Source organism: Pseudonaja textilis, chromosome 1 (genome assembly GCF_049901715.1).
Source record: "Pseudonaja textilis isolate UNSWEBS1 chromosome 1, rPseTex1.2, whole genome shotgun sequence".
NCBI lineage: Eukaryota > Metazoa > Chordata > Lepidosauria > Squamata > Elapidae > Pseudonaja > Pseudonaja textilis.
Genome location: NC_141990.1, coordinates 217,123,041 through 217,142,460, shown reverse-complemented (window position 1 = coordinate 217,142,460; position 19,420 = coordinate 217,123,041). Strand labels below are relative to the sequence as shown.

General features: G+C 37.5%; 1 protein-coding gene across 2 annotated transcripts in view; it reads right to left on the bottom strand.

Annotated features, from left to right (window-relative positions):
• The window catches only part of CNTNAP5 (contactin associated protein family member 5), a 402,137-nt gene that overhangs the window by 202,286 nt on the left and 180,431 nt on the right, over positions 1–19,420 (bottom strand). For both annotated transcript variants that reach the window (XM_087920476.1, XM_087920475.1), the window contains exon 6: positions 7,117–7,301. In XM_087920476.1, the coding sequence (XP_087776602.1) occupies positions 7,117–7,301 (185 nt within the window). The remainder of the gene's footprint in view (positions 1–7,116; positions 7,302–19,420) is intronic.

Sequence of the window (19,420 nt, the reverse complement as noted above, 5' to 3'; positions counted from 1 at the left end):
TCCAGGGTCAAAAGCTGAAATCATCTGAAATCGACATTCATTCCAATTTCATATGGAAAAGAAGCATGAAAACTTTCTTCCAAATAGCACTGCAGTACAATAATAGATTTTTTTGTTTAGCAATATAATTTTAGGTTCCAAATTACTGGCAAGGTGAATTAGATTTAAAGATCCATTCTGATTCTGGAACTCATTATTACTTGCTACCTTTGCTCTTTCTTATTTTGTCCTCCAGTCTGGACTTTCAGCAAATAAAATTAAAAGTGTATAGTCAATATAAATTATGCTGCTGCATTATTGGAGAAAAAAACACTTCCTTTGAGGATCAATTATACTTTTAATTACCTAACTAATCCTTTTATTTTCTGTAGCTGCACCTTTAATCCCTTAAAAATACTAAGATAAACTTTCAATAGACAACAGTATTAGTGGGGTACAGTACAAGCCATTTAAATCTCAGGACAAAAGTAGGTAAGCATTAAACATAGATTGAACAAACATAATTGTGGGGTTTCTGTATTTTATATTATGTTCTATAATTAAATTGTCACAATTGATAAGTGTTGTTTTATTATAGCCTTTCTTAATCTAGCCTTCTAAAGAAATGATCGTAAGACATATTTAACTGGGTCATGGGGATGGGCCAGGCAATGTGTTACACAGGTTCAAAAACCTTGCTAATTAACCAAGGTAATTAACCTCAATAGGACAATAGTTTTAGCCTTTGGCAGGCCTGTATTATTCAGCAAATATCCTGGTCTACTAACTCATTCCATGTTGCTTGGTCTCCTTCCTAGCGAGTTAATTGTCCCTTCTTCCACCACAATCAAGATGGTTATCTGAAGAAGCCTCTGAAAGCCCTCCATCTCTGGCTGCTTCCATTTTCAACTTCTATAACCATAGAAGAGTGGAAAGGGGACAAGTAAGTTGCTGCACTAAAACACCAGGAAATAGAATATTGCCACTTTCTCATCCTTTTTTACAGCACTTGGGAAGCCTAGAAAACAAAAACTAATGCATAACTGATCAAGCCATCTGGAATTGTTCACTGCCAGCACATGGAGACAGGCCAATTGCCTGGAGGCGAGGACTGCTGATTCAGCGGTGAGGTGTCATATTCTATCATACCCCAGCCAACATATTATTGTAATCGTTGGGGAAGTTACTAGTTATAGTCCAGTACAACCAGTTCAGCTGCATGAGAATATTAGTTCTATGTAATATCAGCAAGGTGGGGAATCAATCAACCTGTTTCTACTCTGTACCACTTCATTATTTATTTAAAACATTTATATGGCTGACCAGTTGACTCCAGGTAGCTTACAGAAGTAAAACCACAAATACAAAATCTAACAAACCCTTACCCATCAACCCATCAACCCATCCAGTGTCAAAATTCAGACACATCTGTTACGTATCACCTGGGGTCCCCAAGTCTACTGGCAAAACCATGTCTTCAGGTCCTTTTGAAAGAGCATTAAGGTGGGATCCAACTTATCTCTGCAGTGATGCTGCTCCACAAGGAGGGAACTACCACAGAGAAAGCCTTTCTTTTTGGTCTCATTAGATGGACCTGCTTAATAGAAAGGATCCCTAAAATACTTTGCCTCCCCAGTCTGGAAATCAGGTAGATACAATTGGGAAAACACAGTCCTTCAAATAACCTAGCCCCAAGACATGTATGTTCATCCATACGTGAATGCTCACCCTCTTCCGGCCTATGCTTTGATTATTCAATCCACATTTATGCATCAGCTATTCAGTCTTGACTCTATGTTTTCTTACTTTACCCATTTTCACTGCATTCAGTTTGACATGCCCAGCCTCATTTCCATGTAACTAAGTGAAACATACTTTAATATTCAGTCATTTTCACTTCTTCTGATATTCATTTCTTCTAAAAGATCACACAGTACCCACTATCTTTCTCCCAGTCTTTACATAACTTAAAAAATTGTTCAACTACCTTGTCATCTTTAGTAAATATTTTTTACACAGATAAACCAACAAACCATTCATGGTAGGGTTTTTTCCCCCCTTTATGTACAGTTTGCACAGTTTACTTCATTTCCCCATCAAATACAACTACCATAGTCTTTATTGTATTTATATTCAGATCAGCACTCCTTGTTATATCATACATTCATGGCAAATCTTATAACTTTATACACCTTTGTCATATTTCACAATCAACTTCCATTTCCATATTCACAAAACAATCCATAATTCAAGTCTTTTCAATTTTATTATTTTGTCCAAATCATACAATAAACTTTCTTTCTCATATTAATACATTTCTGAGTGTTCGGCTGAAGAGAAAAACTGGTCCACACTCACCTGTCTGACATGAAATTTCATGCACCTGAATTTTGTTCATTGACACCCCTCCTAAACTTTCAGTTAGAATTCTGCCAAACATCTGCCTAAAGTACACTCAACAATCTAAAACTACTCCCTGCGGTTTTTGCATTCATTCATGCTATTTTTTCCTTTGTATAACTGAACAATAATAGCATTCTTCTTATTGCTAGACAGAGATGCTGTTGTGAAGCATGAACAAGTAGATGCACCCACGTATATAGACTTTCAGACTAGCTTTATTGTTTTATGCCTATTCTACAGGAATCTCCTCAGACTGGCAACTTTCACCTGTGAAAGAAACTAGATAAGGCTCAAAAGTGTTTAGGTGAGTCAGACATTGTTCTATTGTGTTTACATAATGAGTCCAGACTAGTTCCCTGCTTGAGCCCTCCTTCCAATGGGAACAAATGTTCTCCAACATCTGATATCAAACACATATTAAATAAGTCACATAGCCATTCCACAAGCAAACTGCATCCATATTTGAACATTTCTGAAGCAGAAATGTTCATCTTCCCCTGAAGCCTCCCAATTTTTCAGCATTCTCATAACATTTATGCCTTCCTTTTCATCGTTTTTTTTCTTGCAGACTAACATTTGTAGCCTTCATTTTAGTTCCATTCTCTGACATATTGCTATTATCCTCATAAAAAAAATATCTAAGATACTCCTTCCAGGTCTCTCTCAACTCAGTTTCATTCCAAATCACTTTGGAACTAGATTGTAACATTGATGTCCTAACACAAATCCATTATATGACTGATAGCTCATTCAATTTAATACATTTTCAGTAATTCAGCAAACATAACCAAGTATTCTTCTCTTCTCCCATTGATTGCACATGCTACTCTGAAAATTTAAAGGAATGAGAGAAAGGCTGTAGCAATCCCTTAAGGGATGCTTCATTCTGATGAAGAATCACCTTCATTCGACACATTTATTTTGCTCTGGAGGGTATTGCTCTGCTTTGTACCTCCACTTAGCCCCCTACCTTGAATTCACCTTGCAAGAGAAAACTTTGAGGTGCACTATTGGCCAAAGTGTTTCTAGTTAGATTTTATGGAGATTGTGGGGCTACTTGCAGTATGTGCCAAAGTCAGAGTCTAAAGCCCTTTCAGAGCACATCAAAATTCTTCCATGCTTCAACACATACTGCTCCAATGCCACCAGGCTTGACTATTGCAACATATACTGAAGTTGCACAGCCTTGAAGTCATCAACAGCCAGTGTTTGATGTCCCCAAACAGTTCAAGGCAAAGCAACTTCGTTTTGTGGAGGCAAATTACATTTACCTCTTTGCTTCAGTGAAGAGAAACCTATTATTTCTATGGTATAAATATCTTCCTTCAAACTAATTAAAATACCCATGTGAGACTTCTTAAGCATTAATAGACAAGGACAGCCTTTTAAAGCCTAAGAATAAGATCCAATGCACATTTAAATTGGGATCTAAGTTCCAGGACATTCAATTAGGTGTACATGGAGTGTCAGTGCCAGATAAATTTTTCATCTCATTTTTAAATATTTGAGTTTTTTTTTTCCTACAGCCCACACACTTGGACAACTAGAGTTTTAAGAAGTTATTTTAGATTTCCAACTTTCTGCAACAGAAATACCTACTCTTGGAAATTTCCAAAAAGCTAAATGCAAGCATGCTATCCCTTTTGTGTATACCTTCCCATAGTCACATAAGAGGCAAGGAAATTAGGAGGACAAAAGGTGCCTTTTCAGAAGGCAACTGTACTTTGTTTTATGCATGAAATGACTAGATTAGGGTTAACAAATACACAATAAGATAAACATTTCAGAAAGAACCTTACCTCTACCATCTACATGAGCATTTCTCAACCTCAGTAACTTTTAAATATGTGGACTTTAGTTTTCAGAATTCCCCGTATCCATGATATCCCCACATACATTTGGCTATATTCTTGTGAATTGCATTTTCATTTATTTAACAAAAACACTTTTATATGGCTTTTTCCTAGTTGCACTATTCTTTTCACTTCCATTGAAATATAAGAGTTACAGCATAGTTGTCAACTCATAAAATATTTTGTACACACATTTTATAGTTGTCAACAGAAAGAAGCGGGGAAGTTTCAAAGAGCAGGCAGCAGTGTGGAATTGAAAGTACATCCCATTCATATTTTCTTCAGAAACTGATTAGATGACTGAAGCTTCTGCCACGGAAAAATCTAATTAAAGAGCATGATTGATGACTCTTGGCTATGGACATGTTTCACTGGATGATACACCCAGAGGGGTGGGGGGGAAAGCAGGATCAAGGGTGACAGTGAATTACATATCTCAGAGTTGGCTATCTGTCAGGATTCTGGCAGTTACTCCAATGAAATCATGAGCCTCGAGCCACACTCCCAAAACTACAAAGGATTTATTAGAAGTTAACATACCAGCATTTGCCTGTGCGTAGCTGACTCTGGGATAAATAATTCACTGTCAGCAGTCAAATTGGGTGGACCTCCTGCCTTTCGTGAAGGTCGCGTACAATAATGCTGTTCACAGTAACATGGGACTAATCCCTTTCAAAGTAGTGAGTGGCATGGACTTCATCCCAATGCCTGAGTATCCAAGGGAACCCCACCTCCTCAGTCAGCCTGACTGATTGGATGTCAACGCTGAAAGCAACTTGGGAGAATGTAAAAAAAACACTGGCAAAAGCAGCACAAACCTATAAGAGACAGACAAACACTGAGCCCCACAATGACCATTCCAGTTGTGGGAGAAAGTCTATCTCTCCACCAAATATCTGAGGTTAAGACTCCCTAGCAAGAAATTGGGGCCAAAGTTCATGGGACCATTCCCCATAGTAAAGATCATCAACCCAGTCATGGTGCAATTGAAGTTGCCATGATTGTTAGGGAAAATACACCTGGTATTTCATAGTAGCCTATTAAAACCCATGGTTGGATCAATGCTGAGGCCCCTACCTCATGAGCCCCCAGATCCCATGGTCATAGGAGGCCAAACCCATTATGAGGTGTAGGGAATCCTCGATTCGAGGTGGCACAGGAGACAACTCCAATATTTAATCAAGTGGAAGGGCTACCCTTTATCAGAGGCATCATGGGTAAAGAGTAGGAATGTCCAAGCTGATCACCTTGTAGTAAGGTTCCATGCAGAAAATCCAACCAAGCCGGGGGCGTTTCATGAGCATAAGCTTCCATATCTGCAATCAATTTGTTTTTGTGTGTGTTGTACAGGTCACCTTCAAGAAGTGAGGGGAGCCAAATGTCAACTCATAAAACATTTTGTATACACGTTTTATAGTTGTCAACAGAAAGAAGGGGGGAATTTCAAAGAGCAGGCAGCAGTGTGGAATTGAAAGTACATTCCATTCATATTTTCTTCACAGACTGATTAAATGACTGAAGCTTCTGCCACACAAAAATCTAATTGGAGAGCATGATTGATGACTCTTGGCTACAGATGTGTTTCATTGGATGATACATCCAGAGGGGTAGGGGTGAAGCAGGACCAAGGGTGACAGTGAATTATGTATCTCAGAGTTGGTTATGCCCAGGAAAATGCTGGCATATTAACTTCTAATAAATCCTTTGTAGTTTTGGGAGTGTGGCTCGAGGCTCATGACTTAATTAGAGTAACTGCCGGAATCCTGACAATAGTTATTTATAAGATGCCAGTTGCTGCTTATTTAAAAGAGTGATTAGAATAATAATTGTAATTTTTAGGGCAAGATAAGGGATTCTGAGACTTCACATTTGAAGCTAAACAATACTTTCCAAAAACCTCAGTTAACTTGATGCAGGAAGTTGCAGTATCAAAACCATTCTCATTTTTTAATAATTTGCAACCTTGCTTTAGGCAGAATAGGACAATCTGTGTTCTCAGGGTCCCATGGATCTCTTTTAGTGACCCAACAAACATTTTATGCAAATGGGTTTTGGTGATGTTCATGTTGAAAACTGAAGGGTTCTTGCTATTTTTAGTGGGAAACATAAAAAATAAATCCACTATGAGTAAAAAGGGCTAAGTTGGCTCAATAAAGCTGTTGCTTTTTTTTTAAAAAAAAATTAAACATTAGAAAAACACACAAAAACTGAAAATACTCATTGCAAATATACAAGATTGAAAACAAACAAATAAAGTCATAGTAATAGGTGCCTTGGGTGCAATCCCCAAACATCTGGAACATCACTTGGACACCAGTGGTATTGACAAAATTACTGTCAATTTCAAAAGCCAGCTTTACTTAGAAGAACGTACGTCCTATAACAATACCTTTAACATCATCAAACAACATCATCTGCTTCTCCAAGGTCCTTGGAAGGACTCAACAGGTAGATAAAGATGATGAATCCAATCTAAATATCCAGTTGACTGTACAAAAAAACCATACATAACAATATAATAATAAAAACTCAGCCCTATCCACACGTTACATGGTCACTCCCCTTTGCATTCTTGGTCTTTGTTCCCCTGATTTCTCCTCTGTTTTGAGTCACCTGCAGCCATTTTCCACTCCTAGTATAAATCTCAAAGTTTGCTTTAATCTACATTATGGCTTCTGTTTATGGTTTTGGTACATACATTGTGATATTTTTCCTCTCTTTTGAAATGGTAAAATAAAAACATATTAATTCCTGAACTTTATAAGAATGATATTGAGGAGAATAGAAATATTTCTATTGCTCATAAAGCCAAATAGGCCATTGTGTTTAGTTCTCTGCACTCTCGATGAATGTTTTTATTATCATAAAATGCCCAACACACCTCATAATCAATATTCAAATCATCAGAATCCCCCTTAGTCCGGAAATGTTGCATGTGCTTGTCCACTGTGAAATTCACTTGCTTATTGAATCGTTCAATGAGAACTGAGTGCCAGTGTTGGTCATCCAGGAGGCTGCCCAAGGTGACGGAGGTATGGCTGTTGCCAAAATGAAGCTTGGCATCTCCTGCAGAGACAGTAAGAGGATATAGTTAAATGTACAGAACTGTAGTTTTAACACCAAACCCTTAAGATGAACGATGTCATCTAATCATTGATGAATAGCAATAGCACTTAGACTTGTATATTGCTTCACAGTGCTTTACACAGCCCTTTCTAATTGGTTTACAGAGTCAGCATATTTTCCCCAACAATCTGGATCCTCAGAAGGATAGAAGGCTGAGTCAACCTTGACCCTCATCAGGATCAAACTCCCGGCTGTGGGCAGAATTTGCCTTCAATATTGCATTCTAACCACTGAGCCACCAGAACTCATTTATGAGTCATGAATATCATCTCTGCGCTTCTTCCCTGCTATTCTTATGCAATTATTTTTTAGACTAAGAAATCCTTCACTTGTGATATTTTTTCCCATTGGAGGGCCTCCTTTCATCTTTATTTCTCTTAATGCACAGCATTGTTGGTGCACAAGTACTTGCCTATGAATTCCAATATCCATCACATAAAATAGACATTAACACTGAATGTACTTCTTCTATATAAGGGCAATTTTCCCCATTTAATACTCCTATCTTTAACTGGGTCTCTGTTCCAGATAAAATAAACCGAAGAAATATTCTACCAGTTCTATCTTGGATCTGCCACAATATAGCCTATGGCAAGAAAGCAGAAATCTTGTCCAGCAGATTGATTTCTGTGTAGTGCTGAAATATTAAGGCATTCATATCTTACAAGTATATTAGGAAAATAGTTACATTGCCTGATCTAAAGAATAGTTGAGTCTGTAATGCTTAAATACACCATCTGGATTAATTGAAAACTTGAGGCATATAAATATATCAGATGTATTGTAACCTGGGGTAATGAATCTAATTACCCCTGCTTTTTCAAACCATTACATCCGGTGAGGTTTATTTTAATTTAAATGAGACTGTTGTTATCTAGGCAACTTCAAAGTGAACCATGGAAACAAAAATGATAACATTTGGGAAAAATCAAACCAAATCTGAAGAGAAAACACAGTTGCATCATGTCTAATTTCCACTTTTAATGCAAGAGAAGAAGAATAAAATATACAATTCACTAGAGTGGTGCAAAACATTTTTTAAAAAATTACTTGGGTTTTCACAAAAACAAAATACAAATAAAACATCTTTTTGGAAAATAGCATGGTCCCAGCTTATCACTTCTTCAGACAGACACAAAACTCAATTTCATGCTCATTTTTATATTCTATTCCATATCTTATTACCATTTTATATTTTCTACATAGTTTTTCCCTTCTAATTTTCTCAACTTTGTTTTAATTATCTCAATTCAAATCATTATATTGATCATACTTTTGTCTGTCCTGTTACAATTTCACATTATCTTTTCTTATTAAGCAAATTTTTCCTTGTAGTTACCAATTAGAGTATGACACCTTTATATCCTTTAATTTTATCCATTCAAGCTTTTATTTAAGCTTCAATGTATAGCTTTAAGATTATAGCATTCAATATAATACATAGCTTCCAATCGAATTCTGCTTGGTACATTCTTAAAATAGACACTATATTCTTAAAAAGAAAAAAATATTTATATATATATAAATATATGTGTGTGTGTGTGTATATGTGTGTGTAAATAAAACACATTCCATTCCAATTCAATTCTATCATTAATATGCATTAAAATCTTAACATCTTTAACATTTCTTTTCAATTGAATATCATACTTCCTTGGGAACACTTATAAACTTTCCATAGTTAATCCTCTTTTTTCCCATATTTCCACTTATATTTTTATAAATCATTACTCATAATTAAAAATGTTCCCTTTTAATTCTCTCAATCATTTTAATTCATTTATTTATTAACAAACATCCCACAGCATTACAATAAATATTTTATCCATCATCATATTTTCTAAAGTTATTTCTATCTGTAATATAATAAAGCTATCTTATGTACCTTTGCAGAATCCATTTTACAATTAAATTTTCACCCATTATCTCTAAACAAACTTATGGTTACAATCATTTTCCCTGTTTATCCATTTCTTGTTTCTGTCTTTTACAACTTCTTTTCCTTGCCTTCTTCCCCGCTTCTTCTCCCTTTTACCCCCTCATCTCTCTACTTCTAACTCTCTCATCTGTAAGCCCCTCTTCTGTTGCTTTCTAATATTATACTTATCTTTCAAATTGTTCTTCTTTTTGGTTGTTTTTTCTAATCTTAAACCTTTCACTCTCTTTTCCCCCTTTTCTTTTTTCCCCCCATTTAAAATTATTTGATCATTAAAGATGGCTTCTTCTTTGTCCCAATCTTCTTGTTCTGCAAGCATTTCTAGTTGCTTCTAATAGTTCCAGATCTCCATTTCTACGAATTGAAACATGAAGCCAAAAGAACTTCTCCCTTCCTGTGCATCTTCTTTCCATTTTTTGAGTTCCATTTTCAGTTCTTCTAAGAGTGATACCATTTTAAAAACTTTTAAACAACCACCCAGTTAATTTTAGTCATTTAAATCCAATAGCCAAAAATCCAAAAATCACCAAGTAATCCAAATAATCAAAAGCTGTTTCTACTTGCTTCTTTTTTCCACTTTCTCTTCCTGGGGTTCTATTATTTTGTTACCAAGTTTCCATTAAAATATATCTTTGAGGAATCTTGTTAAAATTTCACTGTAAGTTCCTTTTAATTACAGTTCAATTCCTTAATTCCAGGCAGTCTCCTCCATTTTTCCAGATCCTGCCCTTCTATTCTTTTTTTTCCTCCTTTCCAGCTTTTAAAAACTTTTAAATGTCCAGAAATCTTTATTATCCCCTTGACTTTTATTTTCAGCTTAGATGCCTACTGATGTCAAAGTGGATTTTTTTTTCAGTTTCTTGCTTAAGTCTCTTAGCTGTCAGTATAAGGAAGGGAAGAAAAAAAACTAATCCTTTCCCTTCTCTCTCTTCTTCGCAGCTTCAAAATCTTTGGGAACAATGTTGTTAAGTTTAAATTCCAGGGTACCTTACTTGTTGCTTTTGCTGTTTGACCCGGTCAACCAAAACTTTCTCTTCTTGTCTTTCACCTGCCATTCTTTTCCGGTCGAGTTCTTCTTTGTGGTGGCCATTTCTGACCACCGCTACAACCGCCTTCGGGAAAGGGAGTAATGGCCAGCTGGGGAGGAGAGATGCAGCTCTCCTCAACCCTGCAGGCAATCTCCCCCCCTCTTCACCACCTCTACGGGGTGGCTTAGCCCTGAAACCAGCCGGCTCAGGGCACTCCAGCAGCGAGCACGGATCGAAGCCTCGGAGAGACGAGATTTCGGTCTGTTGCCAAAGAAGCTCAAACCAGAAGTCCCCAGTGGTGCAAAACATTTTGAGGTTGAAACATTATGGAAACATCCTACCTTGATCTCAAATGGAAATATTCCACATTGGAATGAACTGCTCTGTTTATTGGAAATAGGCCATTTGGATTATCTGATAAAGTGGGAATGTTCTGAATGGCTTATTTCCAATGAACTTCATTTCACTTCACTTCATTTGACTACTTCACTTCTGTAATTATGAGACTTGTTTCAAAGATGAACTACTTTCCAGTCAAGGGCGAACAATTTCAAAATTGCATTACTTGAAGTGAGATTTTAATGGGACTTTTGGCATCAAGAATGAATTTGTAATGGCATATTTTCACTTTCAAACATTGCGCTACTTTTCATCTATCCCAGTTTACCACAAAGTATATTTATGATATTTCTTCTCTATTTTTCCTTAATAAGAAACAATAAGAAACACTACAATAATAAGAAACCCTACAATTACAATATTTAATTAAAATTAGCACATTGAATAAGTAAACTACTGGCAAACAAACAAAATCACAAAAGGATGTTAATGCTGGGAAAATTCAAACTGCCATTGCTGGTGTTGGGGTCAGAGGCAAGTCAAGAATTCATGGCAACCATGATTCTCATGGGCCTGTCCCAGTCATAATGGCCCCAATGCAAACATGGAGCAACACATTAGATTTGATGTTCGCATTGAAACAGATGAGATATAATTGATTGTGGTGGGGCATTTCCATCAGCACTTTGTCATGGAGTTGTCTTTCATAGATCAAATAGAATGGTCTACCAAAGCATCTGATAATATAGAGCAGGGGTGTCAAACTGGTGGCCCATGGGTTAGAAGCATCATGCATAGGTCATGCCCAGCCCAGCTCTGCAAAAAGGAAAAATATTGTGAAACATCATGTGACAGCAGCATGATGCGGTGAGTTTGATACCCATGATATAGTGGGAAGCAAAGATAACTTTGGAGAAGGGAGTACATGGTCTTTTAATTCAGAGGCTGTAAACAAAACAACTAGGAAAGTATCAAGATAAAGAAAGAGACTTAAATAATACTATCTTGATTCTGTACAGTATAAGAAAGGACAGAAAGGACAAACTCTGTCAGACTTCAAGATTCTGTCAAAACTCTGTCAGACTTCAAGATTCTGCTAATAGTAGAGTCCTAATAATCCTTCTTGCTCAGGCCTACTTTGAAGGGCTTTAAAGGAATCTAATGAACTTTCAAAGGAGCCCGTTTGGTCTAGTGCTTGAGGTTTCAAGCTAGAAAGAAGGAGACTGTGACTTGTAGTCCTACCTTATCAATGAAAGCTAGTTGGGTGATCTTGGGCCAGTCACTCTCTTTCTCAGCCAACTCACCTCATAGGGTTGTTGTTTAGGGGAAAATAGGAGGACGAAGGTGTGTTGGATACTTTATTTGTAAAAATAATGAAGATGGGAAACAAGCAAGCAAGCAAGCATGTGGAGAGTGTCCTAATCAGAGGTGGGATGCTACCGGTTCTGCCCAGTTCTATAGACCTGGTAGCTGTGAAGAGCAGCAGACACAAAACCAGTTCTGTGTTTGCTGCTGTTTGGCCCATCTGCCCACTTGGGCTCTTACCTGACCTTTATTTCCTGCTTTTTCAACCTGAACTGCTTTGTGTGGCACAGCTAAGGTTGAAAAAGCAAGGGAAAAGAGGCTTTTTGAATGCTGCGCACCTGCGCACAGCACTTTCCAGCTGTCGGGAAGCATGGCCTAAGGTTATTTAACATAATAAAACATAATCACCGAACAGGTAGTAATGCCAGTTAAATCCCACCCCGGTCCTAATGATTTCTAGAGCAGCATAATGGTCTGTAGAAATGACATTGGGGCATGGGAGGAACAGCATAACCTAGACCAGTGATGGCTAACCTTTTCAGCACCAAGTGCCCAAAGCGCATGCGTGTGCACACATCCCCAAAATGCAACAGGTGTGCACACACCCCACACATGCACCCCACCCCAATGCATGCTTGCATAACCCCTCATAGGACTTCCACATGTGCACCCCCGCATGGGCACATGACCCCATGTATGCCCCACCTTCCACATGCATCCTGCCACCCCACTTGCATGACAGAGACCCAAAGACCAGCTGGCTGGCAGGATGCAGCTCATGTACCCAGAGAGAGGGCTCTGCATGCCACCTCTAGCACACGTGCCATAGGTTCGCCAGCACAAACCTAGACAATGGTCTGATAAATGAAATTTGAGCCCAAAGGAAGAGTGGGGATAAAAGCATCTCAGAAGGGATCCTCCCTAGTTTTCAGGACCAAAAAAACTGAAGGAAGAGAGGAATCCTTTCAGACTTGCAAGATCCTGTTAATGCAACCTTACTATAAAGAAAGAGTTAATCTACTGTAGCTATGCTTCTTGCCTGGCCTATCTTACAAAGCTAACAAGTGGTTTTATCAGGTACTTAGTCAACCTCTGGAATACTGAGTATTGATACAATTGGACCTGAGTGGTGTCTTCCTGTTTGCCAATCCTCCATAGTATATTGAAGATTTCTGGGGATTGAATAACAGGAGAGATTTTGACAGTGTGAGGTTAAACAAAAAATGCAATTATGACTAGCACCATGTCAGTAAAATGGCAAGGCACCAATATATCTCCGCCCTTATAGCATCCATAGGTTCCAACCCAGAGGGACATTTTAGAGTAATCCAACCCCCATTATTTAAGGATGGACCTAAAGGACCAACAATAGGCCACACTGACAACTTAAAGTTTATTCAGATGCCAGCCAATTCCAAGATAGTTTCAAGTTTCTGTCTAGATGGGGATGACCTTCCATTGGGGTAATCTTGAAGTTATAGACCTTGCTAGAAGAGCAGATTGAGGGCATGAACAAGGGCTTTGCCTAGATTTAGCTAATACATTAGTTATAGCTTTTCCTGGAACTGGTGAAATTACTATATTACTGTAACTCATTCTACCTGGCCTTGAATAGACCATCCATTAGCTAGTTAATTTGTTGCTGCCCAAAACACTAATACTATGTGAGCTTCCAATGTTGTATTTCTCGCTTCTCCCTCCAGTGACATTTAGGAAGCTTATAACAACCTGGCTGTTCCCAAGATACTTCTGAGATTCTTTATGAGAGTAAGAAATGGGATTGTTGAAAATTTGTTTATGGGGAGGGTTTGTTGTATCTTTGCAGAATTTTTTTTTTTTTTTACAAATAATTTAGAATCAGCCCAGCTGAAGTAGCATGGAAGCTATTGTATTAAATAAACACTGAACATCTAAGAATAAGTGAAAAATACAAAGAAAATTGATTTCAGATTGTATTCTATTTAGCAAGTCTAAATCCTTATGTTCAATGATATAGATCAGCTGTCACACATAATACCTTCTAAATGTGTTGAATGTAATTCACAACACTTTCAGTTAACATAGTGAGGATTTCCATAACATGCCTATTTATGTCTACATTTACACTTGAAGCAGATGTTGCCTTACAGGGGGAAGAGAACAAGGAACACAAAAAGCCAAGTTTAAACCATGTAATGCTAAGCTACAGTTTAGTATACATCCCCTTTTACCCTAATGTGTGAAAAAGTGAAGCAAACAAAGAAAGCACAATAATTTGACATTTGCTATACAGAACAGAAAGTCATTTTTTTCTATTTGCTCTACCACAAAATCTCAACCAAGTTATGGGTACCAACTTTAAGATATGTGGACTTTAAGTAGCAAAATGTTGCCTGGGGAATTCTGGAAGTTGAGTTCCACACATCATAATGTTGTTAAGGTTGGGAAACACTGTTCTAAAGATAAAGGGAGCTGCAACAAGTATTGGCTTGGGCCAGAGTTAAAAAAAGATTGAAAGTTCATATTCTTTCTCTGACACTTCCCTTTTCTCCTTGCAGATACCTTTTGTTTTCTCTCACACTACTGTATTTCTGGCAGTCTTTTCTTTCTCATTGAAGCAATGGGTTGTCAAGAAGCATTAGATGATGCTCATCAAGCTCATAAAAAATTTGCAGATAAAAAGAGAACTCCACAAAAACCATATCAAGTGGATGACAGGGTCTTTTTATCCACCAGATGTTTGCAGACTACACAAAAGTCAAAAAAGCTTGGACCTAAATATGTTGGACCTTTCTCAATTGAACGAATTGTGAACCCTGTGGCTGTCCAACTGAAATTACCAAAAACTCTTCGACGGATCCACCCTGTTTTCCATGTTAGTTTGTTAAAACCTGAACATACCTCCGACTTGAGACCAACTCAGGTTGATCCCCCTGTACCATTGCTAATTGAAGGTGAACAACATTTTGAAGTTAAAGAAATTTTGGATTCTCGAAAATGAAGGGGTTGACTCCAGTATTTGGTTGCTTGGAAACATTTTCCTCCTTCCCAGGCTGAGTGGGTGAATGAGAAGGATGTTAGAGCTCCTACACTTATCAAGGCATTTTTTATTAAATATCCTGATAAACCCTAAAAATTCGTATGTTGCTGTTACATGTATATTTTCTATTGCCTTCTATTTTTATCTTTTTAGGACTAACGTCTCTTTTCTAAGAGGGCCGAATGTCAGCCTTCAAGATTTTTCTCCCTTTGCTTTGCTTCTTTCGGCTGTCATAAGTAACAGGGGGAGGAGGGGGGAATGATTATGGGAAGTGAGCTGGAGGTGTTACAAACCAGAACTGTATAAGCTGGGGGGGGGGGGTACATTCTTGCTTAGGTTTCTATCCTATGCTATGTGCAGCTGCGACCCTTTATCAAACTATGTCAAGGTCAACGGACAGAAGCCCCATCACCACCTGGAGATGCCCACATGATGATATAAACAACTTTTAATTGGATGAGCCAATTGAACTATTGGGGGTGGGAACGTTGCCATTACTTTGTATATGTGATTTATGCGCCCATTTTCTCAGATTCAGAATTCTTTTGTTGCTACCACTTGATTTCCAGTAAAAGATATCTTTTCTCTGATTAAAAGAGGCTAAGTATTTCTTTCTTGGATTTTGAATGGAGCACCAGCTGACAATATCTCTTAACAAAAACCTAAACAAATAACTAGCAAAGAGCTTTTCAGATTAAGTTTAGGATCATATGAAAATAGGTTGATGGGCATATTTGCCCACCCCAACCTAGAATATAAGAGCTTCTCAAACTCAATTGCTGAAAATAGCTGCAGACAATTAATATTTATTCATTGAAAGAATCCAAGTATATCATTATCATCTCATTGTACCTCTCTAGAAAGACTTACATCGAGAATAATTGCTTAAAAACACTGTTCAACTAGACCACTTCCAGCATACCATCAGGCAGTGCACTTTTAGTAACAGCCATCTCTACTAAGTGACACAATCGTTGTGGCTTTTCTTGTATTGAATATGATGGCTTAATTCCTAGAGAAAGAAAGATTGTACTCCAAAATCTCATTTCCTTGAACCTTATCTCTCAGTCAATACAGACTGTACCACAGCTGGGAGACGAACAGGACACAATATTGGTCAGGATTCATTCTCTGACAAATTCAATAATATCACTGATTAGTAGGCCTGTTTTTATGAATTATCTGAAATTTACTATAATTTTGAGGCCAGTTATGCTTTTGTATGGTTGTCAAATGATGTACTTGCACTGAAAAAAAAAGTTACAAGAAGAAGCATTATTTGCTTGCTGGATATGTTCAGTCAGGAGCCCAGGGTGGTATATGCTCCTTTCTCTTCCTCCTCCTCTTCCTGATATATCATGGCAGCAACCCTGAAAAATAGATTGGGTTGAAAGAGTGACTGACCCAAAGTCTCCCAATGAGTGCATATTGTCAAGGTTCCAACTGAAAAACCCAACCAAAGTAAGTGTGATGACCTGGGGTGTGGCACAAAGGCAACTCAGTCAAATAAGCAAGGAGAGTCCCTTTAATACCTCCAGCTTTGCCCACCGATGTCCAGGTTACCTTTGCTGGAGAAAAAACTCTCCCAAGAACAGTCTTTAAGTGGAGGAAATTCAGTCCGAAAACATACAAACTGTAAATAAAAATCCACACAATAATAATAAAAATAATTATTAATGATTATTATTAATGATTTATAAAATATAAGTGAAGAGAAATACAGAAAAAAATTAATTATGGAAAGTTTATAAGTGTTCCAAGGAAGTATGATATTTAATTGAAAAGAAATGTTAAAGATGTTAAGATGTTAATGAATATTAATGATAAAATTGAATTGGAATGGAATGAGTGTTTTATTTACATACATACATACATACATACATACATACATACATACATAATCTTTTTTTAAGAATATAGTGTGTATTTTAAGAATGTACCAAGCAGAATTCGATTGGAAGTTATGTATTATATTGAATGTTATAATCTTAAAGGTATACATTGAAGCTTAAAGAGTTGAACGGATAAAATTAAAAGATATAAAGATGCCATACTCCAATTAGTAACTACAGGAGAAAAATTGTTCAATGAGAAAAAAAACAATATGAAATTGAAACAGGACAGACAAAAGTATAAATATAATGATTTGAATTGAGATGAGATAATTAAAATAAAGTTGAGAAAATTAAAAGAGGGGAAAAACTTTGTAGAAAATGTAAAACAGTAATAAGATATGGAATAGAACACAAAAATGAGCATGAAATTGAGTTTGTGTCTGTATGAAGAAGTGTAACCTGGGACCATGCTATTTTCAAAAAAAGATGTTTTATTTGTATTATGTTATTTTTATGTATTAATAATTTATATTAATTATTTTTTAAACCCAAATATTTTTTTTAAAAAATCCACACAAACCATGCTGCAACAATTAACTTGACAGGGCAGGATAAGGAATTGCAGACTTGAAAGGCCAATGAAACACACATAGTTGGCAAGATGCCAGGAACCCAGATAAGCCTTGACAATAACAGATAACTCATGATTTGCTTCCAAAAATGTTGTTGTGCGCAGCTTCCCTTTTTAAGCACTGTGCTCCCATCTGCAGCTAATGAAGGGAATCAGGGCCCTTTCCTCCCCCATAAGCCACACAATTCATGTTGCTCCCTTCTCCGTTCCCCCCTGAGTGCCCTAGGATGAAGAGGGTGGCCCTGAGACTTCGTCTGAATTCCTTTTGCCTTGCTCTACCTCTTCCCTGCTCTGCTCAGCCAGACTTTGCCCTTCCCCAGTTTCTTCCACAACCAATGGAGCCACATTCCCACTCCCTGTCAGCTGCTCAGCTGCCCCTTGGAATCAGATTCTGACAGTAAGCACAGCCGAGACGATCCAATATCTTAATGCAAAACTTTATTTTACATCATTTTGGCACCAGTAAGGGCAAAACCAGATCTGGCTATTTCCCATGCAAACCCACATAGTCAAAAGTTCAGGTTCTGCCCCCTCCAATTAGAATAGGTCACATTGTCCAACTGAGTATCCTGGTATTATTGTGAGAAAGTCTTTCTGACTCTGATAAGCACCTGGGGAAATGTCCTTGGTTCTCAAGTTGGCATCTTGATGTCTGAAACCTAAGTTCTGTCTCCCCTTCCCTCCCCACATAGTTCATTGGCAAATTGAGGATCAATAATAATTGCAACAGCAAAAAGTGGGCTTTGAAGCTTGACACATATGTTTTATTCTGATTTGGAAGACTTGCTCCCTATCCATGGGAAATGATGAGCATTGTGATAATTATTAACAACGCATCTAGGGAAACTAGGGAGAAGAACTTCATTCAGCCAGGTTATCCAGGTTATCTATCCCCAACCTTTTGGACAGCAGGGACCAGTTTTGTGGAAGACAATTTTGTCACATATTGGGAGGGGATGATTTCTGTTTTGCTCACTCATCTGCTGCTCACCTCCAGCTGTGCAGCCCAGTTTCTAACAGGCCATGGACTGGTACCAGGCAAGGGCCCAGGGTTTGGGACCCCTGATCTAGAGGATTAAAGTGGCCCTTTTCCTAATTTTTATCATGTTGGAGTGCTGTCCCTCTTTATTTTCTTAAACCCCAGGGTAAGCCATGCTCTAGGAATGAACTGTATGATGCATCAGTTAACCATACTGTTTTTGCGTATCATCTATTAATCATGTTGCCTTTGGATATGGAAAAAATACATCATAGTACAAGACAAGCCCTGGTATATTTGTCTCTTGACATTCCTGGTTATTAAAGGCAAAGAAGTTTAATAGATTATCATTATTTGATTGGAAGGATATTGAGAATGACCAGTGCTTGTGTAGTACAGAAGTTGGTAGTATGTGTCACCAACACCCTTTTTCTGGATATTCAGTAAATAGAAAAGTGTACAAAATCCATAAGAAGTAGAAAAAAACTGAAAACATTTGAGCTCTATGAACACCTCTGGCCTCACCTACTATAGGTAGTTCTTGAATTAGAACCATAACTGAGCCCAAAATTTATGTTGCTAAGCAAGACAGTTAAGTGAACTTTTTTACATTTTACAACCTTTCTTTCTCTAGTTATGTTAGTAACATGGTTGTTAAACGAATCTGGCCTCCACATTGACTTTGCTTGTCAGAAGTTTGCAATGACCCCAGGACACTGTAACTGTCATAAATCTGAGTCACTTGGCAAGCGTCTGAATTTTGATCACGAGACCATGGCAATGCTGCAACGGTTGTAAGTATGAAAAACAGTCCTAAGTCATTTTTTCCAGTGCTGCTGTAACTTCACATAGTCACTAAACAAACTGTTGTAAGTCAAGGATTATCTGTTTGAGCTTTAGCTTTGTGTTCTCAAACAGACTTTTCCTAGATTTTCAACAGAGAATAAAACTTTTTAACCCTACTTTTGGGAGTGGGGGAAAGATCCC